This window comes from Acomys minous (assembly GCF_964271855.1).
Source record: "Acomys minous genome assembly, chromosome: 2".
Taxonomy (NCBI): domain Eukaryota; kingdom Metazoa; phylum Chordata; class Mammalia; order Rodentia; family Muridae; genus Acomys; species Acomys minous.
Window position 1 is genome coordinate 48,662,764 of NC_140484.1, and position 25,877 is coordinate 48,688,640.

The 25,877-nt window shown below is 40.7% G+C and overlaps 1 protein-coding gene across 1 annotated transcript; it reads right to left on the reverse strand.

The window, feature by feature from the left end:
- Positions 1-3,556: 3,556 nt before the first annotated feature.
- LOC311592068 (secretoglobin family 2A member 1-like) lies at positions 3,557-6,684 on the reverse strand. Its single transcript, XM_084772023.1, has 3 exons — positions 6,615-6,684; positions 4,630-4,817; positions 3,557-3,704 (listed from the first exon to the last, which is right to left on the reverse strand). The coding sequence occupies exons 1-3, from the start codon at positions 6,670-6,672 to the stop codon at positions 3,666-3,668; spliced, it is 285 nt and encodes a 94-aa protein (XP_084628149.1). The 5' UTR covers positions 6,673-6,684; the 3' UTR covers positions 3,557-3,665.
- Positions 6,685-25,877: the final 19,193 nt, after the last annotated feature.

Here is a 25,877-nt window from a genome sequence, read left to right on the forward strand (position 1 = left end):
TCAGTTTGACCCATGATTACCTGTTCCCAATCTGACAACCCCTTTGTTACAGGACTCTGCAGCACCTCCACCAGTGTGAATCTAGCTCAAAACACCAAACTGATAATAAATGATGATTATCCTAGTGTCCGCCGCACTTATGTGCTACAAACTTTCCCACAGACCAGCTCTAAGAACCATTGAAAAGGTGAGAAAAGAAAGTCTTGGTGAATCCATGGTAGGGAGAATTGAGCAGGTGGTGAACAGCTGGTTAAGGGAAACTAACCATTTGTGAACAAACAGCTAGGAATTAGCTGCTGAGGAGAGATTGAGAAATGGAAGATAAAGATAAATACTAGCCCGATCATAAGTTATCATACAAACTGAAAGGTCTTAGAGGCCAGGAGAATTTTATTTTTCTTTCTTTCTTCTCACTCTCTATTACTCCTTGCACCAAACCAAGAACCTCATTTAAAGTGTAGTTCAATATTTTTATAATGCACTTCATTTTGATTTTCTCTTCTTTTACAATCAATAGGACATTTAAAATCAACAAAGCAAAAGAAAAGTCTAACAAAAATACAAACAGTTCTTTATTACCTCCAATAAAGCACAGAACAAAAATCAATTAATTTCCAAGCACCGGTCAACATAACCTGATTGTTATTTCCTAAAAATACTTGGGAAAGTTTAATCATAAATTGCCCCAACCTAAAACCATAGTGTTTACAAGATAGTCATAGCAACATAGCTTGAGCTAAATGTTCTCTAATAAAGAAGAAACTTGACTTAATCCCAGTCCCAAACTATGCTAGCTAAGCCTAGGCTAACTGCCAAGGGGTCCTCTATTGAAAAATTTCTGTAAAGCATGATGTTCCCAGTCCACCTTCTATTGCACTCATTCAGATTCTGAAGAAACTTTTTGGCAGCTAACAGTATTGAGCTAGGTAAAGTTATATCAAGGTCCCAACTTTCTTACAAGCAGTTTCTACCTGAGTACACATAGTCAGAGCAAAGATGTCTATCATTGTCTCAAGACTTTGGCCAGATACCTTTTTTCAACATTCTCTGTGGGAAAAAGCTCTCCAGTGTGGATTTCATTAGGGATAAGAAATACAGAGAGAAAAACAGTTTTAGGAGAAAAACCAGATTTCACAGTATTTTAAGACAAAAATTACATCTGAACCATGCATAATATTTAAGGGCGACAGTGATCAGCCAGAGATCTTTGGAACTTTGTCAAGAAAGCCTCTACAACATGTCTTTATGTCTCTGACAATGGAACTGTTACCAATTGGAACAGGTAATAGTTCATGAAAAAGCCATATGGTTATTCTACCCAGAATGCTTCAGCACATCCTTAGCATATACCACCTGTCCCACCTGGTACTAACAGTACACAATGACCAGGGACTAACTAACCTGTGATCACTTCCTGCTGATTCCCCCATAGAAGCCACTTATTCCGAATTAGGAGGCATTTGCTATTGTTGTCAAACTGTCTTGTATATGTGCATATTTATGTTATAGATAGTACTGCACTCGATCTTCATCAGAGAACTGTTTACATTTGTAGGCAGTGCTTAATGCATGGTCTATAATTGGCCAAAGTGCTGAGAAGAGATGATGACAAAGCATGTGATACTCATTTCATCCCCTCTAAAGTTCGAGGTCATCTTACCAGAGAGGGTGGATATAACGTATTGTTGATGTTTTTGTTTGTTCTGAACCTCATCAGATGGATATGTGGCAGAGGGTGTTTCTCATTCTATAAGTGTTCTATTCACTTGGACTTTTCTCCTTTCTGCAACTTTAAATTTTCAATTCATTGTATTTGTCAGTTTTGGTCTACTTTCCCAAGCTGTCCTTGTCTATGCATGGACCAAATATTTCCTCTGTATTTCCATTACTAGTTTTTGTTTCAAAGCTTATGTTATGGTTTTGTTATATTTTTAAAAGATTTTTGAGAAGAGGTGAATTTTTAATCTTGTTTTGTGCTCTACACCCATAATTCAATTTTCTGAGTTCAAATTTATTAAAGGTGTCTTTCTTCTGTAAAGTATTTTGACACCATAGTTGAGTCATGTGGCTATAGATGCATGCTTTACATTGATTCTTTTAATATATTTTGTAGGGTCCATGTCTTTTTCATATGAATACCACACTTTCCTAAGTTGTAGTACCAACTCCCTCATATTTCCCTAGAGAGTCCATTTGTGGAATCTTGAAAAGAATTTCACTAAACCTGTGGACCTTTTTAAAAATAATATAGGTATTTTAACAATATTTATTTTGCTGATTCACGAGAATGAGTGTTTTTCATTAACTTCTTATGTTTTACTTCTTTTCTTTCATCCAAGTTTTAAAAGATTCTTTGTGTGTGGGTCTCACATCACCTTTTTAGGTGACTGTCTCCTGGACACAGTCTTCACTCATCTGGAACATAGTTTCCATGAGATACTGTCTATATTTGATTAGCCTGTCCTTGTGTATGTGGAAGATGTCTCAATTAGGTAAATAGCTGTGGCAAGTCCCAGGAACTATAGAAAGCACCCTTCCCTAGGCAGGGGGTCCTGAACTATATGGGTGAAAAATCCACCAGAGCACAATCAAATAGTCAGTGAGTGTGCATGCATTCATTACTTTCTGCTCTTGACTATGGTGTGATGTAATAACTGCTCCCACCTTCTGTGCCTGACTACCCAACAATGATGGACTGTAACTTAGAATTATCAGCTCAGATATACTTTCTCCCCTCATCTTCTTTTCTGTCAGAATATTTTATCACATAACTAGAATTGAAAGTATTTATCACGTCAATAGCATTGGACATGCACGATTTTAGGTATTTATTTCGTTGAGGTGATTTTCAGTGGTTCTGTATTCTGAAATTCCCTCTCAATGTGGTCCTTGTGGGTGCATAGAAATGATGCTGGGTTTTTTGTATGTTCCATTTCATATCTTAATATCCTTCTGATAGTGTCTCTGATCTAAGAGTTTCTGGTAGAGTTTGTTTTAATTATTGAATTGTGTCTTGAAACATGGATAATTTGGCTCCTTGCTGTGATATTTGTAGCACAATTCTTTTGTGCTGCTGTTCCGGGCTGAAAATTTAGGTAACTCTAGTAGTTAATTTTCTGTCACTGTGATAAAGTTCTCTGACAAGAAGCAAGGCAGTATATACCATTTAGCTCTTTCTGCTTCTGTGTGAACGCACTCATTATGATAATTTCTAGTTCAATCCATTTGTCCACATATTTCGGAAATTCCTTGTTTTTAATAGCTGAGTAGTCCCAGGTGTATGTCTTCATGAAAAACTCTTCCTACCAGGAAAGTGGGAGAATGTGGCCAGAGCAATTCTCCAGCAAGTGGACCCATGCAGAACAAGCAAGAGACAGTTTTCCTTTCTCCATCTCACTTTAAGGTAGTATGGGAGACAGCTGTGTGTCCTACAATGGAGAATACCAGGCTTCTCAAGCCCCCAGTTTTAAAAGATCACAAAAAGGGCCATTAGCATTTGCAGTTAATTTAATAAAGTAGAAAGAAATGCCTTTGAGATTCCAACAATTGTCTTGCACTTACAGGAGGAAAGATAAAATCAAGAGAGAAAAGTTATGATTTGTGTTATCAGCTGCTGGCCTGTGATCATTCTCTTTAGTCCTATGAGCCAAAGGTCCCGTGGAAGTTTATGAGGTTTGACACTCTTCAATTGCGTTTATTATATCCTGAAAAATGAATGAGGACGTGACTTAAAAATTGAACTCTTGCTGTAGAGCCTAATATTGCAAAATGTACGGGTTTGTCATTATTTTTCAGTATTTTCATTGAATATTAAACATTCCAGAGAGCTCTGGGAGAAATATTTGATTATTTATATGTTTTTTATCTTTTAAGAGGCAACAAGTCATGAAAACGACAACAGTCGCAAAAAAAAAATCACTTTTAGACCTTTCTCTCTTGATCACCTTTTCCTTCTAACTTCCAAACAACCTGAGCTATTTTTATAGGAACTCATTTTATGCCCATTCTGAATCTAAAGGTACCTGTAGCTAAAGCTGTCTGATGATCCCAATTTGAAGTTTTGGGCTATTATTCTTTCAATATGTACACAATTAAATTTATGTTTAAGAGAAAGGATGACATTTAAAAGTCCTCAGTGATGTAAAAATTAGGTATATTTGAACCAAGTAGAGAGCCCTCGCCATTACGGTTAGGTCCCATGCATTACTGAATACTCAGCCTGCAGTTTTAATTAGTTAAAACTGGGCACATTTCTAAGATTTTCTGTAAATGAGATGCTTAAAAGGGAACAGGAAAATAAGATTGAATATTAACTTTGTCTTTCAATGGCTTTCTTGAACAAAATGTCACTACATATCATTTTGAATATATTCTTTCATTCAAAATGGTACATACATAGTTTTTGCTTTGACCTTATTAGTCACAAAGTTGAAACTTGGTTTTTCCTCATTAGTGGAAATACAACACACACACACACACACACACACACACACACACACACACACACGCACCCTCACACACACGCTCATGTATACAGCCACACACACATACATTCATGCATAGAAACACACATTTAAAAGAATACAAGTACATCAGGCAAAAAAAGAAAAAGGAAAAATTGATAATTACCACCATATATTTAACATTCTCCGGAGTCTCCACAGGCTGGTCTAGAAAACATTGCTTGAAATTTATCACGGCATTTCTGCCCACAGGAGCATGGAGATACGGTTCCAGCACTTTCACATACTCTTCCTCAGACACATCAGGGTCAATTGTCATCTCAACTATCTTGTCTAGATTTTCACAGCCAGAACCTGGAAAGACATGGCACTCCTCTCTGCTGGTTTGAACTCTTTAGGGTTTACCTGTTATGATAGTCACATCCTTGAGTACAAGGGGAGAAACAGATTAGCAAAGGTGATGGAGCAATGCCAAGTGTGGACAGGAGATGCCGGCTGTGACAAGGCACTTAGAAAGTGTGAGCTCTGCTCCTAACATCCCAGCACAAGGAGCCATGCCTCACACAGTCTTTGAGAACAAGGACACTGAAAAGATGGAAGTCTATGCTACTGGACATGGTAGGCATCTGGGTTTTTGTTTGCTCAAAGTCCTGCCAATTTTATTACTATTTTGAGAACATCATGGAATGTGCTCACATATCCTATAAATCTCCCATCTAGAATATTATCCACTTCACTCTGTTAACTCTAGCATCTGCCACACAGCAACTTAAACAGAAGCTCTAGTTATAGAAGGAAATCACTTCTATGGAAGCATCACTTGTCAATGAAGAAAACACCTATGGCCTATTGGAGAGAGTAGAACAGAAAGTGGGACATCTGGCAGGCAGAAAGGATTATGCGACATAGCCAGGCATGGGAGATTTATCCAGAAAGTTGTGAGGTCAGACTCATGGTACCTGAGCAGAGGTCACTATCCATGTGGCAGGATGTAGATTAGAATACATGGGTTATTTTAAGTTATGAGCTAGTCAGAGAAGAGTCTAGCTATATAGCCTAGTCATTTCTAGTACATTCTGAGTCTGAGTCATTATTCCAGGGGTGTAGGGCGTAGAGGAAAAAACACCACAACATTTAGTAAGTACTTGAAGTTACCTCATGCAGAAAATGGATGTATATTGTAAGATTTCTTTAGGTCCTTACATTTTTCCCCAGAAAGTCAACGAGAGAAGTCAAACCTAACACAACCTTTGTCAGCAGTGATATGCAAGAAAGAAGATGCTATGTTCTGATGGGACATAGTGAACAGTTTGGGGTTTGTTTTTTCTTTTAGCCATGATACATCTTAGTGTTATTTTGTGAATCCTGTGAAGTATTTAAAAATATTCAATAAATATTATACCCAGACTATCATCTATTGTCAATATTAACTCTATCATCTGCATCAAAAGTATCATAAAACATAAACTCTTATACTTGAAATAATGTTTGGTCAACCAGTAGTAGAAAAAGATGTCAGGAAGTAGGGTCAAATGAAGTAGCTTTACCCTATGCCAAAGCTTGACCCTGCTTTTCCTATTTGTTAACTGAGAACTCTACCTTCTTGCCATTTTGCACTCAGGAACAAAGCTTACTTCTTTCATTATTTCAAGTGGACTTGAGGAACATGAGCTGTCCTCCCTACCAGCAGGACTAGTGACCCATCATGAAGGGGTCATAACAATCCTTCACACATCTGTTTTGTGACTTATAAGCTGTTTACTCCTAGACCACATGCTGCAGTTTGAGAAGTAACTCCTCCCATACTTAAAGAGATTCATGAGTACAATCTTTAGGAAACACATTTAGGCTCTGTGTCATTCCCCACAAAATGTCTCATCTCCAAATCCAAGACATGTCACCAATTTCAAGAGACCTGTTATCACGGTAGAACTCCCTGCATGCCATTACTTCAGCTCTAGAACAGGAACCAAACCCAAATCAGTGAAACCTCTGAGTATCTGAATTAATGTTGAGTTTAGGGCTACTGCATCAGACACTTTTTTTAAACCAGTGTTGACATATCCTGGGGCTCAGGAATTAGGACTTCTTCCTGTAGGACATAGAAACAATTTGTGGTCCAAAAGCATCCCACCCTTCCATAGAACTCACTATTGGCATAGCAGCAAATGGGGATAGCAGCTAGCATGAAGACCACCAGCAGCTTCATGTTGAGGCAGTCTTTGTGGGTTGGTCTTTGGTACAAGACAGAGATTAGGAAACTTTCTGGAGTTGAGACCTCAGTGTTCCTCTATTTATTTCCTGGCCAGCCCTCTTAGTGCCACCTTGGAAATAAGAATGCAAGTCATAAGAGCAACATGGCACTGTACCAGACACCACCAGCGGGCATGAAGCAGAGCCAAGGAAACCTATGATTTGTTTGTACAAAACAAGGAAGCAAATTATTGAGAACCAGACACTGAGAATTAAAGCATGGAGTATGCCAATAAGTAAACTTACCCAAGTGCTTCCAAAAATAATGCAGATTGCCACTCTATAGTTTAAGTTTAACAAAATTCTCATCTTTTTCATACCCTTCTTCCTTCATTTTTCTCCTCTTTATCTTCTTTGTCTTCATCTTCATCATTTTCCTCACTAGTTTCATTCTTTTCTTTTTTTCTCATTCATCTTTCTTCATTCATTTCCTTTTCTTGCTTCTTTACCTTTTATTTTCCAATTTTAAGCAGCTTCATTTTGTTTACACTCATTTCTGAAGGGTCCAGTGTCTAGGAACAGGGTAACATCACACATCCTTTTGCAGGCAGACTTTTCTGTTGACCCTCTTCTTCTCTGAGTTCCAGAAAGAGCTCATTACCTTCTGATCATTACTGAAGTGTCTTCCAATGAATCCTTTCATCTGACTAGTATGTATTGTTCATTTCACATTTCTAAACATATTTTCCTTCTATGTAAAAGCTTTAGAATGTCACTTCTCCTGAGTCAAAGGGCATTGCCAATTATTACAGATACTTTTTGCTCTATGGGAGGGAAGAAGGATGACAGGAGTATGATGAGTGGCTGTGTGGCTCATGTAAATGTGACTTCAGATACTGGGGTAGGCATCTGCTCATGACTTTTCTTAGAGGAACAATCATGGCTCTCTGAGCTTCTTTTCAGACATGTTAAAGTGAGTAGAGATTACGCCCTGCTGAGGTCAGAACAACATATAAATAACCTTTCCACAATGCCTAATTTCCAGTGCCGAGACTGTGGACATTAGTGTGGAAGCTATTTCACTTGGGTATATAGTGGAATTCCACAGATGACATGCACATCCATAATTATTATGCATCAGTCAAAATAGAGCAGCTATAGGATCAGCTTAGTCATCCATCAAAAGATGGCTAAATAAAGAAAATTATGTATATATATGTACATATGTTAATTCATCTGTAAAAAGTAGAATTATATCACTTACATGTAAATGAATGTGTCAGTATATTATTAAGTTAAACAAGATCTTTGAACTCAGAAAGACAAATATTGTGCTTTCTATAATATACACACTATGTATGTGTAAGTATGTATATAGGTAGGGAGGGAGGGAGGCAATTAAGAATTTATTTGCCTATCTATTCCTCTATCTAAATCTGTATGACATTAAAGTAGAAGAGGAACTATTGGTGTGAGAAACAATTGATAAGACTAAACTAACAAAGTATAATGATGCATGTGTGTGAAAAGCTCATAATAAAATTCTGTAGGCATAAATTTATTGTGTAATTTAATGCTGATTTCTGTACCTCCTTATCTGGTTGCAATCCCTGTTCTGAGCATCTCCTGCCTCAGTGTTGTATAAACACTGTTCCCCATTTGTTCACTGATATGTCAACAAAGTATCTTACAGCCAATCACTGAGCAGGGGAAAGAACAGGACTGGACTTCCTGCCAGTCAGGGGAGGAGGTGTTAGAAGAGAAAATGGGGAATTTAGCCATTAAGGAGACATCAGGACTGAAAGCTGGAATAGGAAAACCTACAAAGTGCAAGAATCTCCGCAATGCAATCTAGAGGAGGGCAAATTAGCTCAGAAGGTTAAGAAAAGAGTAATAATTGTGCAGTTCTTGTGCTGTGAAGCTTGTTTAAATAATGCAATATGCAGGGTTAAGAGAGAAATTGAGAAACAAACACTGTTGTATAAAAATAACATTTAAAAAATTCATTGTTTGCAATCACCTAAAAATTAAAGTTACATAAAATAAGCAGGCTATCATAAGAAATATTCAGGTAAAAAATATCAAGTGGGAGCTCTTATCCATGCATCAAAAATGCACCTGTCTATTGTGAAAACATAAGTAAGAGGCTTCAACAATGACTTGCAACCTGTGTTGAATGCATATTCAGTCTCAAGAGTGCTTTGGTCCAGGTCTTGTGTAGATCACTTTTTAATTTGAGAATACAAACCTACCAATACATTTATTTCAGAGAGAGTTATGTATAGGAAGAACAATACTTTATCAGAAGGAACAATGACATCCTGGAATGAAGGCACTGTCCCGTACAGTGAACCAGGCAGCTTTCTGAAGAAGATACTGTTGTCTTGAACAAGCTGATGGTGGTGCTGTGGAACAAGTCAGGAAGTGGCTCTAGACAGAGGGAATAGCGAAGGATAGGCTTCTGTTCGGAGCCAACCCAGGGTCATTCAAGGCTAAAAGAATCTACTGGCTAAGGCAAAATACTGACACCGCGTTCCAAAGCTAAATTTCCTCATTTCAGCCTCTGCAGATGTTATTTAACAGGTTAGGTCAGGACTTTCCAAGAGATAGTTAGCTAAGATAAGATAGGAATTGTTCTGAGATGAACCACAGGATGTTCCCCTGCTGGGATCTGAGGGGCATTCTCAGACCCCTCCCCTACTGCTTGGCTCCTGCCTCCACCCTATATAAGCTTTTGCTTTGGATTCAATAAACAGACCTTGATAGGAGTTCTACTTGGTCTCGGCTCTCTCTTTCCAGTCCCATCTCACAGGTATGGCTCCCCTCGCGACCCCTTAATTACTGATCCTGCTGGACAGGACAAGTGGCGCCCAAGGTGGCCATGAGGTACGAGCCCTCTATCATGACAGAGACACTTTGTGGGCAATAATTCAGAAACGCCGTGGTCAAGTATCTCGCCGAGGTCAAAAGTACCTCCGATCGTCTTGGGTGCGGGCCTGCCGCTCACAGGACCTCTCCGCACTTTGGTAAGTGTTCATCTCTGCCAATACGATGGGTTAAAGTCTCTCAAAGGAGGCACAATTTATTCGCCACCTTAAAATTTTTCTGAGGGAAAGGAGTTAGAGTTAAAAAAGCCCTTTTAAGCATTAGCTTTTCTTACAGAGATTCAAACAGTCCCTCAGGACACAGGGAATTCGGGTATTGCTTTATAATCGTCATGTCAAATTTTATGTCTATGTCTGCTAATTTGTTTAATTTTTAAAATATTGTTTCATTTTTCTATGTCTTAAAAGAGGGCTAAGCTTTACTCGCTGGCCAATTTTCTAAAACAGTGCAGCACAACATGGCACACACAGCCTATGAGGCAGTAAGAGTATTGCCTCTGAGGCAGGAGCAGGCCTGCCCTTCCCAGGGCCTGGATCCAGACACAGTGGCTGCCTGTGGGGCTTGCCTCTTACAAAACAGGCATGGCTGCAAACATGTGACAAGTTGAAAAAGCACGATCTAAGAAATAGAATTTATTGCCTAAAACTTAGAATTTTCTTGCTTAATTTTTTGCTTGTAAGTGACTAACAGTTTTCCAAATTGGTCTAGCAAATAGAGTTAATTCCAAATTCCATAGCTACAAGGTGCTTATAATTTTCTTGTTTATTTGCTTAATGTTTACTTGAAATATTTCTAAAAATTTTTTAGATTCTCAAATAAGAGATATAAACTAGTTTTGTCCTTGGAATCAAACATTTATAGCTGAGAGTTTCCAGCTTAGATCCAACTAACTAAACAAGTCCAGGGCTAATATTTCCTTGGGCTAGATAATTTTACAGACACTGCTCCTAGTTATCTGTGGGCTTGACTCCTATAGAGCAGAGATAGCTACAGACACGTGGCTAGTTAGAGAGGCAGAACTAGGAGGCTGATAGATTTCTAAACTAGGCTAGAAAATGTAGTTAACTACTTAGAACTTAAATTTTTCTTGTTTCCCTGATTAATTTTTGTTTGAGATGTTTAAAATTTTTTTACTAAAATTAGAATAAAACAATTAAACAAGTCACGGTGGCACATTCCTTTAATGCCAGCACTTGGGAGACAGAGACAAGCGGATCTCTGTGACAGGGCATGGTGGTGCACACCTTTAGTCCTAACACTTGGAGATTAACAGAGACAGAACTTTTAAATTCCAACCTGATCTCCACAGAGCGTGATCTGCTGATAAGCTAAGTTTCTTACAAAGATGTAAGTTTTTAAACTTATATTAGACTTAAAGATTGTTTTTTCACTGTATCCCCTGCACCCCAGGCAAATAAGATCTCTTGGAGAAGTGATGCCCCTGTCTGGGTAGACCAGTGGCCCCTGACACCCCCTAAATTACAGGCTGCCACAACACTTGTGCAGGAGCAGTTGTCTGCCGGCCACATTGAACCCTCCACTTCCCCTTGGAATACACCCATTTTTGTTTTCCAAAAAAAGACAGGTAAATGGAGGCTCCTGCAGGATTTAAGAAAAATAAATGAAACTATGATGCCTATGGGAGCCCCCCAACCCGGCCTTCCGTCACCTGTAGCAATTCCTAAAGGATATCATAAAATTGTTACTGATCTCAAAGACTGTTTTTTCTCTATACCTCTTCATCCAGATGACTGTAAACCTTTTGCGTTCAGCCTCCCAGTTCCTAATTTTGCCGGCCCCATACAACGATACCAATGGAGAGTTCTCCCTCAAGGCATGGTGAATAGCCCTACTCTTTGCCAAAAGTTCGTTGCACAGGCTGTTGATCCTCTTCGGGGCTCTTGGCCTTCCATTTGTTTTATACATTATATGGACGACATACTACTAGCTGGCCCTGATATTTGCTTTCTACATAATGCCTTACAACAGCTTACCTGTCACCTTCAGGCACTAGGCCTTCAAATATCTCCTGAAATTTTTCAATTAAAACCCCCTCATTTATTTTTAGGATTTGAACTCTTTCCTCATAAAGTCCTATCCCAAAAAATGCAACTTAGAAGAGACTCCCTTCATACCTTAAATGATTTCCAATGCCTTTTAGGTGATATTAATTGGCTATGACCCTATCTAAAACTTACTACAGGGGATTTAAAACCGCTTTTTGACATTTTACATGGAGTCTCTAACCCCACCTCTCAACGAGGTCTTACCCCAGAGGCTGAGGCTGCCCTAGCTTGTGTTGAGTCTGCCATTAACAACCAAAATATCTCCTTTTTTGACCCTACTAAACCCTTACAATTCATTGTCCTTCCCACCCCTTTTATGCCCATGGAGGTGTTTTGGCAGGGCGCCCCCCTTCATTGGGTACACCTCCCTTCAGAATCGTCTAAGGTTCTTGCCACCTACCCATCTCTGGTGCCCCAACTCATAAAGGATGGCCAAAGGTTTTCCAAAGAAAAACCTTTGGGAAAGACCCCGACATTTTGATCCTCCCCTATACCCCAGCTCAGATTAATTGGCTATTTATCAATTCTGATATCTGGGCCATTAATTGCATAGATTTTCAAGGCAAAATCGATAACCATTACCCCCCCCCCCATAGGTTGCTTCAATTCCTTTACAAAACACCTATTATTTTCCCTAAAAGGACGAAATCATCCCCTATCTCCCAGGCTCATTTAATTTTTACGGATGGATCTTCTAATGGTATAGCAGCTTATTCCGTTGATGGAGTAACCACTCATGTGTCTTCCTCTTTTCTTTCAGCACAGCTAGTTGAGTTATATGCTATAATACAGGTATTTACAGCCCTCCCAGACCATTCCTTTAACCTATATACCGACAGCGCCTACATTGCCTGTTTGGTCCCCTTGCTAGAAACAGCGCCTCACATAACACCTACTTCTAATGCTGCCCCATTATTTGCGGCATTACAAAGCCTTATCCATCGACGCACCAAACTCTTTTTTGTCGGACATATTAGGGCTCATTCTAGACTCCCTGGACCTCTTGCCCAGGGAAATCAGTTAGTCGATGCCGCCATCCAGATGGTCGGGTCAATTCAGGTTCAAGATTATCCCTCTGATCTAATTTCCCAAGCCCAACAGGCCCACGAGTTCCACCATCTTAATGCCCACACCCTTAGGTTGCGGTTCAAAATTACCCGAGAACAGGCTAGACAGATAGTTCGTAATTGCAAGAGTTGTTTGACTTTTCTCCCCGAAGCCCACTTCGGGGTCAACCCTTGAGGACTGGTCTCAGGCGAATTGTGGCAAATGGACGTTACCCACGTCGCCTCCTTTGAAAAACAAAAATATGTTCATGTTACCGTTGATACGTATAGTGGCTTTCTTTAAAGCCTCCCTTCAAATGGGAGAGGCCACTAAAAATGTCATCAACCATGTACTGATTTGCCTCTCCATCATGGGACAGCCCAGAACTATCAAAACAGACAATGGACCTGGGTATACCAGCGCCAATTTTAAACAATTTTGTGCCCAATTAAACATCAAACATATTACTGGCATTCCCTACAACCCGCAGGGACAGGGAATTGTTGAGCGAGCTCACCAAACGCTTAAAAATATGCTGCTCAAATTACAAGGTACAGGGGGAACACTCTTCCCCACACTGGGCAATAACAAAACCCTTCTGTGCCATGCACTTTTTGTCTTAAATTTCCTTACCCTAGACAAAAATCACACATCAGCAGCAGATGGCTTATGGCATGCTACAACCTCTCAGATTTATGCTCAAGCCTTATGGAAAGATCTATTCACCTCCCGGTGGCAAGGTCTCAACCCTGTCCTTATTTGGGGAAAGGGACATGCCTATATCTATGACTCCAAGGATGCCCATTGGCTGCCTGAGCACCTAATTAAACAGATTGATTCACCCAGAGAAGAACGCCCTGAGGAAAGGCTTTAATTGTGCCTTGTTACAAAAATATGACTTCACTTAGTCTCTTCCTGTTCCTGGTCTGCCTCGGACACACAGCCTCGGCTGCGCCATATCAGATGTACAACTATACCTGGGTAATTATGAATGGGGCAGGGGACATCATTAACTCCTCTTCCTCTATCACTCATCAAACACTGTGGCCTACTTTGGAGGTGGACTTATGTATGCTGGCCTTGGGAGCCAGTGAGGCCTGGGGAACCCCCTCCTATTATATGCCCCAAGTTAAGCCATTGGATCTTCGGCCTGAGGGTGTCCAAGCAGGATGTGATGGACAAGTGCCTAGGTACTTTTTGGGAGAAATACCCATTTATGTGTGTCCCGGGGGACACAGAGACCACTCCCTTGGTCACAAATGTGGCTTCTCTAGTGACTTATTGTGCCACTTGGGGATGCGAGACTACAGGAGATACCTATTGGAAACCTTCATCTTCTTGGGATTATATAACTGTTAGAAGAAAGGATCTCCCAGAGACAGTTGACCCCTCTGGCACGCGTGACTGTAGTAATTGATGCAAACCCCTTGTGATTACCTTCACTGACAAAGGAAAGAAAGCCACATGGGAGAATCAAGGCCTAGAGTGGGGACTTAGGTTATATACAATTGGATATGATCCTGACCTCACTTTTAAAATTAAACTACTCAAGACCATTCCCAATTCAAAACCGGTGGCCATTGGCCCAAATCAGGTCTTACAGAACCTGCGGTCTGATACTGATTCATACCACCCAACAGCCACTGGTACACCCCATACCACCCTGTTTCAACCCACCATACCTCCCGGTCCCTCACCTTCAGTTAATATTATCCTGACCATGGTTAATGAATCCTGGTCTGCCCTGCACGCTGTTCGTCCCGACCTTGCAGATGATTGTTGGTTATGTTGTCATGCTTCCCCACCCTTTTATGAGGCATTGCTATCCTTGACAATCTTACTGCTACTAACGACTCCTCCCTGGTTCGCTGGAACTCAGAGGCCAGGGAAGGCATGACCCTGGCCCAAGTCTCAGGCCTGGGGCTCTGCATCAGGGGACTCAGGATGCATTTACCCTCCATTATTTCCCCTCTATGTAATCAGACCCTTGAGGTCAGTGGTGGCTCCACCTACCTAGTAGCCCCAAATGATACCTATTTGGCATGTTCCACTGGCCTAACCCCGTTTATCATGGTACAGCCTTTCCTACAACAATATGATTACTGTGTGCTTGTTCAGCTACTTCCTCGATTAACAGTTTATTCTACAGATGAATTTCTCAACTTCTGGACTCCTCCAGGTACACTGTCCAGAGTCAAACGTGAGCCCATTACAGCCGCAACCATCACAGCTCTACTGGGACTCAGGGGCTGTCGGAGCAGGGACGGGCATTTCATCTTTAGTGATCTCCAATCAAAACTATCACCAGCTTAGTGCAGCCATAGATAAGGATATTGCTGAAATACAGGTTGCTATGGCAGCTTTAAAAGATTCGCTTTCCTCCCTTGCAGAAGTGGTTCTGCAAAATAGGAGAGGGCTAGATTTGCTGTTTTTACAACAAGGGAGATTATGTGCAGCACTCAAAGAAGAATGCTGTTTCTATACCGATAAAACCGGGATCATAGAAAATAGCATGAGGAAGATCAGAGAAAGTCTAGAAAATCACAAGCGGGAGCGAGATAGAGCTGAATCCTGGTATAAATATTGGTTTTCTGCTTCCCCTCTTCTGACTACTCTCCTCCCTTTGCTGCTGGGACCTCCTATAGTGTTCTTGTTACTAATATCTTTAGGACCGTGGGCTTTCAGAAAGATTACTGACTTTGTCAAACGCCAAATAGACTCTGCCTTACGGGGACCCACTCATGTGGAAGTTCATTACCACAGGCTCGAACAACTTGACCCCGAGGCAGAAGACTGTGTTGTCCTTGATAATGCGGCTAAAAGTGGCCTCGACTTCAACAAGCTGAGACCTAAAGGCTTGAGTCGATTGTTCACTTGAGAGGGTGCGAGGCTAAGCACTGCAGGGAACCATGCCAGACATGTCGGTAGGTTCCTGAGGAGCACGCCTGACAGCATACAGGCTGACACACATAAAGGATGTTACTATCCTTTTCCTGTCCTCTGCAAACGCGTCTGGAAGGTTGGAGACATGTGTGACCTGAAAAAACGGCCATGCAGTGACCTCTTAACACAATGCCCATCTCGAGGAGGGTCAGGCCTCTACTCCCCCCCCCCCCTCTGCTTCTATTTAATAAAGAAGGGGCAGATGTCCGGAGCCAACCCAGGGTCATTCAAGGCTAAAAGAATCTACTGGCTAAGGCAAAATACTGATGCCCGGTCCAAAGCTAAACTTCCTCATTTCAGCCTCTGCATAACTTCCTCCTTTTAACCTCTGCGGATGTTATTTAGCAGGTTAGCTAACTTCCTCCTTTCACCCCCCTGCAGATGTTATTTAACAGGTTAGCTCAGGACTTTCCAAGAGATAGTTAGCTAAGATAAGATAGGAAATGTTCTGAGATGAACCACAGGATGTTCCCCTGCTGGGATCATCTGGAGGCATTCTCAGACCCCTCCCCTACTGCTTGGCTCCTGCCTCCACCCTATATAAGCTTTTGCTTTCAATTCAATAAACAGACATTGAAAGGAGTTCTACTTGGTCTCGGCTCTCTCTTTCCAGTCCGATCTCACAGGTATGGCTCCCTCGTGACCCCGTAATTACTGATCCTGCTGGACAGGACAGGCTTCAATAAAAATGTCACTTGCTAATATCCAAAAAGGTGGGAGAAATAGAGATTTTGAAACTAATAATAAGAGAGAATATATGAAGATAGTGACACATGAATGACACAAAGAGGAAAAAAATTGGTTCCAGTATAAACAGGGGAAATGTGTATGTGGGCCAGAGAGCTAAAAACCCATGCTTAATGTCTTATGAACGCTTTACTTAAAATCAGAACAGTTTGTGACATTTTTTTCCCATCAGTCAGGGGGAACAGAAGCCAAGAACAAGGCTTATTTAGCTGACACTTTAAGTGTAGTCATATGTCTTTACAAGTGAACTTTTAGCTCATTGTCTTTGGCCAGAGTCTCCCAATCCAAAGTCAAGTGACAGTGATATGTGATATTGCCTATGTGTCCCATCCTTTACTGGGCTGTTCCTGTTTCCCAAATCCCTGTAGGCCTGTCTTGTGTTCAGCTGAAACAAGACCCCTTAAAAGGGTCCACGCTTCTATGTTGAACTGTCTACCTGAGGTACAGGTGTCTATAAAACAGAGACCATCTTTTTTTAATAACTTGAATGACTTCACAGGACATTTGATGCAGACTTTTGTGCACGAAACCTAATATCAATGATTCAACCCAGAAAAGTCTCATTTGAAAATTCATAAAACCAAATGGGCCAACATATGGGTGCTGCTGATATTTCTCCCTTTCCAAAGGTGACTGACTCTGTCCAAACTTCCCAACAGTTAAGGGTCTGTATAAACGTCCTTCAATGTCCCCCTCTTGGGGACAAATATTTATGGATGGAAGTCTAGATCAAAGGATTGTACTCTTTACATTGTTTCTGGGTTATATATTTCATAGGTTTGTGTTTTAAGAGATAAATAAAATAATTGATGAGGAACAATCATATCTATATGACAGTTGGCCCCTGTTAGGCTTGAGACATAGATTAACACTTTTGGTACACAGCAGTCCTTACCATACTTAAGAGAAGAAAGTGGTATTGTGTGTGAGACATTTTGTCCCAGTGATTCATGCAGTGTCCAAAACATACATACATAAAACAGTAAGCATTAATATGATTAAATGATATTCAGGTGTTTTGACTGTAAGTTACAGATATGTATCTGCTTCACAGCATTTGGAGTCAGGACAAACCACCATTTATCACTGCATCTTTTTTTGTAGCTCTATAAGTCTGGTCCACCCTCACCTACAATGTCTTACTCCGATATGTCTTTGCAGATGAACGTCTTCCTAAAGGACATACCGAATCCACAAATCATGCTATGAGCACTTACTGAGGCCAGATATTTCAGAAGAGACATCTGGACATTAAGACTTGGATCTGAACATTAAAACATCTGTTGTTGAAGTCACAGAGACATTTCCTTCATCTCTGTGCTTATAGAGATCTCAGTATTTGTGTTTCTTGGCTATGGTATTCATTGTTTAGTCCATATATATTATACCCAGAATTGGCTTTTCCTTGGCGTCTAAATGCACGGGTGTCCATCATTCTGTAACTTCTCTGTCAAAGCCATCCCATCTACACCACACAGGAAGAGCCTCCAGGTCATTTACACCCCTCCATAACTCAGAGATCCAGCCTGGCAGGCACACACTTCCCGAAGGCTATTTCTGTTCAATGAACAGACAGCTGATGGTGATTCCTGTGAATTCATGTAGGCACCAGGCCTTAGGATAAATCTGAAAGAACTTGTAAATCCTCCCTTCCAACACAGGCTTGGACAAAGAGTGCATTCAGCCTCAATGTTAGGTTCACTGTGCAAGAAATGTCTCCCACCTCAATGCACACACCGTACTTCATGTTTCAGCTAACTCAGTCATGAGACTTGAGTCTTTTTAGGATCCAGAGGAGTCTGAATAGAGATATATGCTGTATGGGTGTATATGGGACAGGAGACAGCCAGACTTGTATAAAAGTTTCTGGGAAGACACGTGAGTGAGGAGCTTTCTTTTAAAGGATAGGCTTCTTCAGACTTCAAAGACCATAACAGGCTTGTTTCTCTCTTTGCTTGCTTGTTTGCTTGCTTGCTTGCTTGCTTGCTTGCTTGCTTGCTTGCTTTGATAGTGCCTCATTATATGGTCCTGGGTGAACTCAAGATAATCCTACTGTTTCTCCCTCCAAAGTGTGGGATGTCAGATATTAGTCACCTCACAGAGCTCCAAAAGAGACTCTGAGAAGAGAAATGTAGGGAACTTTTCCGAGAACCCAAGAAATTGAGACTAAGTCTGAAGGAGTAAGGAAATATCAAAGAGGAAGTGAGAAAACCCTCATTCTTGGGAGTGGTTCAGTGGCCAGATTGTCAGTCACAGATTACTCAGAAGGAAAGTGAAAAGGAGGGCCTGAGAAGCTGGACTTCAGATGTCAAGTGGGTAGAGTCGGCTTGGCTGCCTGTCTGAGTGTTCTAAACCCTTTTAATGCAAGGTATATTGAACAATGGGGCATTCATAAGGACTCGAGTCAGATCACCTGTGTTCATTTCCTGGCTACACTGCTGGCTGACCCTGTAACCCTGAATAGGAGAGGAAGTGTTCTGTGACTCGTTGAAAATTATAAGAATAAACTGTAGGACGTGTATCTTTCTGGAAATTTGATCATATGATAGGGCATAGGTCAAGTCTTGGCTTATATGAATACAAATTTAGATAAGTATGTGAAACTATATAACTATTGGGGTTTGAATGATGCCATTTTTTAAAATTACTACTTTATGGATGTTGGTGTTTTGTCTGTGTGTATGTCAGTGCATCACGTGGGCACTTGGTAAATTACAGAAACCAGAAGCAGGATCCTCTTGAACTAAAGTTACAAAAATTTGTGGGCCACTATATAGGTACTAGTTTAGACCTAGATCCTCTGAAAGAGCGACCAGTACTCATATATATATATATATATATATATATATATATATATATATATATGAATATACATATATGTATATACACATATGTAGTTATATACACATAGAGTGTATCTTAACCATATACAAATCCTATTTCATTTTTCCAAATCCCCCAAGACCCCTGTGTTTTATCATCCTTCCAATTTCCCTTCCTTCCGTTTTCCCTTCTTTCTTTCTTCTTTTCTTTTTTTCTTTCATCCTACTTATTTAGTCCACTTAGCAGTGAGCATGCACACATCGGTATGGGGCCACCCACTGGTGCATAGGCTATCTATGCTCCCATCTCTAAAGGAAAGTAACTTTCATTTCTCCAGCAGCCATAAATTGCCAATATCTCCTCAAATTAAATAATTTATTTGTTAATGATTATGGAAGTGGGCACAGTTGTACCATGGTATATGCATGACAAAGCACACATGTATAGAGGTCAAAGAATAACTTTGTAGAATCAGTTCTCTCCTTCCACCTTTACGTGTATTCTGGGGATTAAATTGAGGCTGAGATGTCAACCTCCTGGGCCCATCCCTGAACATCTTTCAATGAATAACAGACCATTGAAGAAATCATGACATACATTGAAAATGTCCTAGAAATAATTTTAAATTACAGCCCTGACTCTCAGAGCCTCTTGGATATGGCCAACATAGACCAAGGAGGGAAGTTTATAGCTATAAATGCTCACAGTAAAGTTCAGAGGGCTCTCAAATAATCTATCATACAACTTAGCCCTCAAGAAGATAAGAAGCCAAATGCAGCAAAAAGCAAGAAATAATAAAAGTTGAGGTAGATAACAATGGAATAGAAATTAAAAGAATATGTAGTGTAATCAATAATTGACTGTGAAACTAAGCAAAAATTTAAAATCCCTGGTCAAACTAGAAGAAGGAGGAAGAGGAAGGGAAGAGGAAAAAGAAAAAATTATCCAAATTAATAAAAATCAGTCATGAAAAGAGAGAAACAAGACAAAACACATTCTCTGAAGCCAGTATTAGCCAAATACCAAAACTGGATAAATATTTGACAGCAGGGGAGCAGGTAAATAAAAACAAACATGCATTACAATATCACAATGCATTCTACTGTGCTGTATATTAAAATAAGAATTAGCTTAAAATGAAAGTAATATTTATCTGAAAGGATTTGGAAATTCACAGAGGACAGACATGAGACTGAATAAATGGTGATGCAGGGACAAAGAAGGATGAGGTGTGAGTTTCAGGCCATAGGTGCTACAACCAAAGTAACTACACACTGTCCCTAAGCCACATGGATTTAGAAGGGAAATGGGGGGTGTGTGGAAAGAAAAGTTAAAATGGAGGAGAGGAGGGCAAAATTTTTTATGTTTTAATTAAAATTAACAAATATATTTTATTTTGAAAAATAAATGAAAAAGGAATATCTCATATGAAGCTGGTAGGAAGGAAGAGAGATTAAGACCTATAAAATATAAAACATCAGAAGGGTAAACTCTTGGCCTTAAACATGAAGGATTAAGAGAATGGTGTTGTAAGTGTAACACGGTTTCTTTATCCATTCTTCTATGAGGGACACTTAAGTTGTTTCTAGGTTCTAGCTATTATGAATAAAGCTGCTATGAACATGGTTGAGCAAATGTACTTCTTGTGTGCTGGAGCATCTTCTGGGTATATTCCAAGGAGTAAAATAGCTGGGTCTTTAGGAAGCCTTATTCCCAGTTTTCTGAGATATCCCAAAATTTGTAGACAACTGGATTGACCTAGAAATGATCATAATGAGTGAGGTAACCCAGAAACAGAAAGACTCAAATGGTATATACTCACTTATATCTGGACACTAGCCCAAGGGACATGTCACATGAAAGTCTTCACTTACTAGGAAAGTGGGACAAAAGGGAAGACTTCCTATTGGGACTCTGGCTGAAAGAAGAAAGGGAGAATGGGGAAATAAAAGGATCCAGAGGGTCCTAGAAACCAACAAATAGAACATTATGATGGGCAGATCGGGGCCCAGGGGTCCTGCCCAAACTATGTCACCAGCCAAGGACAATATGTGCAGTAAGCTTCGAACCCTACCCAGATCTAGCCAATGGATAGGACATTCTCCACAGTTCAGTGGAGAGTGGGGACAGACTTTCACATGGAATCTGATGCCCAATATTTGGCCATGTCCCCTGGATAGGAAGGCCTGGCAGCACTTAGAGGAAGGAAAGCAGGCTACCAAGAAGAAATTTGATACCCTATGAGCATATACAGGGAAGGAGGTTCCCTCTCAATCACAGTTATAAGGGAGGGAGTAGGGACAAAGTGGGAGGGAGGGAGGAATGGACAGATACAAGGGATGGGATAATGAATGAGATGTAATATGACTAAATTAATATAATATATTTTTTAAGAAGAATGGAGTTGAAGTTGGAGGAAGGAAAAAAAGAGTCCCGGTATGCAAAGAAGCCAGGAAAAAATGCCTAGACGAAAGTCCAGCACACTGGAGGATGAGTGTGGTCATGTTATATTCGTCATCTTACCAAACAGAAGGCTTGATGGCCTAAGTAAAAGAGCTACACCCACACTAGTCATCAGCTGTCACCAATGTAAGTTCTTGAGATAATTTCTCTAACACAGTTTTCTTAACTAAAACTAATGACGCTTGGTACAGTCCCGTGTAGGAAGTGTAGCAGGTGGCTTCTAAGCACTTGACACCTAGGGTGCACCCACAACCATCTAGTTCTAAGGACAATTTACCTCTAGACAATGACTGCAGAGCTTTGGGGGGCACAGGGAGCAAATCTCTCCTAGCTGAGATTCGCTGCTCTACCAGAGGAAAAACTGGGTATCAGTTCCCTCATCTCCTCTTCTTTCAAGAAAAGATACAGAGAAGGATTGTCATTAAAATGGAAGAGCAGTCCTGATTAACTGGAGAAGACATCAGCGTATGCACCTGGGAAATCAAATAAACTATTATTTTGTGAGGGGATTAAAGGTTTAACCACACACTCTTGCACCTGAAAAGTTAGGTAAAGTTCACAGGTTTGGCATGATGAGGAAGAAGCCAGAGGCAGGTGCATGGTCCTGGCTGTGCTTCAGAACCAAGCCTCTGACCTTAGGTGATTTTTAGGGGAGGGGATCCAGCTTACAGCATGTTATGATAGCAGCTATCTGTGCTCCTCCCTTCCTGTCCACCATGCCCCCACATAACACAGTAAAGGATGCTTGTTAGTGCCAAAAAGTCATGAGACATCTGGCTTTAGTGTCAGATCGGACATCTCCCTGAATTAAAGTTTAATGTTTTGGTGAAAATCCACTTTCTAATTAGTGTTCGTCCCTTCCTGTCCACCATGCCCCCACATAACACAGTAAAGGATGCTTATTAGTGCCAAAAAGTCATGAGGCATCTGGCTTTACTGTCAGATCTGACATCTCCCTGAATTAAAGTTTAAAGTTTTGGTGAAAATCCACTTTCTAATTAGATATAGTATTAAGCTAGGAGTTGTGATTAGTGTATTCTTTGGAAAACAGAGCTCACAAAAGGCAGTTCCACTCTCTTTTATTTAGCATTCACTGTGGTGTTTTTATAAAAAGAAAAGAAGTGAGCAGGCTGTGTGAGGGAGGAGGAAGGGGCAGGGAATGCAGGTCCCCAAAACCTCAGGAGAAAGCTGCTGAATTGCCAGGAACCAAACGGCCCATGGCCGACCCCCACCCATTCAGCACCTGCAGCAAACATCCTGCTTGGCCACTCACTAGGCCCACAAGGCATCTGGCTTAGCCCTGAGAAGAGAACGATCCGACCCTGATATAACCACAGAGACATCCTGCTTTGCCCCGAACTAGGAAAACCCCTCCCCCTGCAGATGTTCCCGGGGCCCAATCCCAGAAGATTCTGTACTTTTCCATTACCCTCCTCGCTTACCCCCGCCCTCCCTAAAGCAGGTTTTAAAAAGCCTGCCCTCACCTTCAATAAACGGCTCTTGACAAGCTATGGTTTCCCTGAGCTCTGCCTGTTCTCTTGCCCATTCTTTATTCACAGGTTGCGACCCTCCTCGCCCCCCCAATAACTAACCAGCTGGACTGGTCACTGAATGAAGAGAAAACCATGGTGACATCCCCTAACCTAAATCACCTGTCTTCAACAGTTTGCTAGAGTGGCTTGCCATAAGGATTACACTGGAATCAGAGAATATGGTGGGCTGAGGCAGGAGGGTTAAAGGTTAAGAGACAACAAGAAAAGCAAAGGCCTCCACTGATCTCATTCAGAAGGATTTTCTCCCTCTAAAGTTCTCTCCCTTTAGAATGCTATGTAAATAAATTATAATTAATAAAATAGTTAAAAACGAAAACAAAACCCACATCTCAAAAATAAATAAATAATTTTCCCTCCCTTTTTTGCCTTTTGTACCACTTTCTCTATGTCTATTTACCCTGTATTATCCAACCAGGATTTTGTGGTACTGTGTATGTCACTTTCATCTTCTCAGAAATATAAAGGGACACAGGCCTTTTCCCATAATACAGTCATTATGACTCACTATAGTCTTCTCACTGAGGCCATGGCCTCTCTCTTATGCAACACTATTTCAGACAAAAACAGATAGTCTCTCTCATAGAGAAATCACAGCTGTCACTTGCGCTCCTTTTTCAACCTCCACACGCACCTCATCAGGGATCTTGTCGGTCACATGAAGGATCACCAAGGAGGTGTGGGTGGGGAGAACTGTCAGGTGCAGGGGCTAAGTCACAGTTTTGTGTGGGACATAGCGAACCTGGAGGCTCCTTCTATGCTGTGGGGATGGGCCAGGCTCGGGATGATGCCTTCAGGAGAGCTGAGGTCTACAGTCTTCCCATAGAAAGGCTAAGAGCAGATGTTGATGCTGGGAGGTGGGACAAGTGATTGAACACTGAGCAACACAGGAGATCAAGAGAAGCACAGAACGAATGGGAAAACACCAGGATATGAACTATAGCCATCTCACTGCCTGCAAAGATGTGTGGTATGCAGAGGCCCCTGCTGAAGCTCCTGTCTTGAGCTAACACAACTCCTCGTTGCTGAGCTTTGGAGGATTTTACAGAGAAAGAGGTCCACTTCTGATGGCATGTATGAGGTTGGCCTCTTAGGAGGCCTGAATCATGGGAGAGAATCCAAACTCATAGAATAATGATAAATGAGAAAGAAATGTGGGCTATCATACTCCAAATACTGTGTGATAGATAGAGACCTGTAATTTACAATCATAAGCCCATAAAGATGATTTAAACAATGACATATTCTTTTTTCTCAGATTTTCTTCTGTAAATACACAAGGCACATGTTAAACTATCTTATGATATCTCTCAGAATCTTCCTTCTGTTAAGTGTAGCAAGAACTTTTACATGTTGAGAACCCTCACATCACGTGGTGTTTTTCTTTTCCCATTTACTGAGTACTGTAAGATGTTGGAAGTTGACCGAACTGCATCTGCTCTCTTTTATGAGACAGTTGTCATAGAAATAATACCTTTGCCTGTCTGAAACTTTCTCTCCTAAATAATAAATCTGTCCAGCATGCCATCGGTAATGTAACAAAGAACATTTCGCCCTGCCTTGCCCCACAAGGTGATTGAAACATAACTATCCATCTCAGCCTGTGGGACACTCAAGAATGTAGAATGTCCTAATTTCAGATATCTTGAAATTCTAAAGGGATCTTCTTAGGGGAAAGAGACTTTCAGCAGCAGCATTATTCTGAGGCATTTGAGTGCCCAGAGAAGGATCATTATGAAGTGACCAGGTATATGTTGGAGGTTAGAGAAAACATGGTGTTTTACTTGTACACGTCTATACATGTGGAATGCTTTTTTTTTATTTTAATGAATTGGAATCCTCTTAAGGAATAGTTCCCCCTTAATTGACAAGGAATGTCCACAGTGGTTGGTGCCCAAGACTGAGTCTAGGTAGGGAATGTCTTGAACACAGAGACTATGTTCTGTTTCTCTGTCAGAGTTCTTATTTGACTTTGGACTTAAGGAATCTGGATGTGAACTGGATGAAAGTAAACACATGGCTCCTTTCTGTCACTTATTAAATGAGCTTTGTTCTTGGCATCTTCTGCTCCCTATGAATTCCAGAAAGAATGATGTCAGAACAAACCTGACATTAAACAAAGAACTCACAGGTAAGTAAAAATGGACTCATTTCTCTCTCTCTCTCTCTCTCTCTCTCTCTCTCTCTCTCTCTCTCTCTCTCTCTCTCTCACTTGAACACATATTTCTTCTGTTTTAGATGGAGATAATATGTTTTCTCATCACTATTTCAATAATGATCACTATTTCTATCACTACTGTAAATTTCTCCTGCCTAACCCTAAACTGTTGTCTCCAACCCTCTTCTAGATCCTCCAATGGATAGGCCAATTGATTTATTTTAGTTTCAGCTTCAGTAGTACCTCCTCCAATTCTGTTTTGTACTGCTTATAGGATGTGACACCTTATCAATCACCCAATAAATCACCCACTGTTTCATTGAGTTTTGTGGATAGTTATTGACCTTCCAAAAGCTTCCATTATGATATCACTTTTACTGATAGGTTTGTTATTTTGATTCTATCATTAGAAACTGATCTCAACAAAGTCAAGGACAAGGCTCCTGTTTCTCTACAAAAAAAATGTAAATTTGCATCTACACAGGATGCAAATCACTGGAATGTTTCTTAGCGATGTGTTCCTTAATGAGTGGGATGT

Coding starts and splice junctions, on each gene's coding strand:
- LOC311592068 (XM_084772023.1), bottom strand. CDS start 6,672: ATGAAGCTGCTGGTGGTCTTCATGCTAGCTGCTATCCCCATTTGCTGC. Junction 4,818..6,614: donor CATTTGCTGCTATGCCAATA/GTGAGTTCTATG, acceptor ATGTCTTTCCAG/GTTCTGGCTGTGAAAATCTA. Junction 3,705..4,629: donor AGAATGTTAAATATATGGTG/GTAATTATCAAT, acceptor TTCATTTTTCAG/GATATAATAAACGCAATTGA.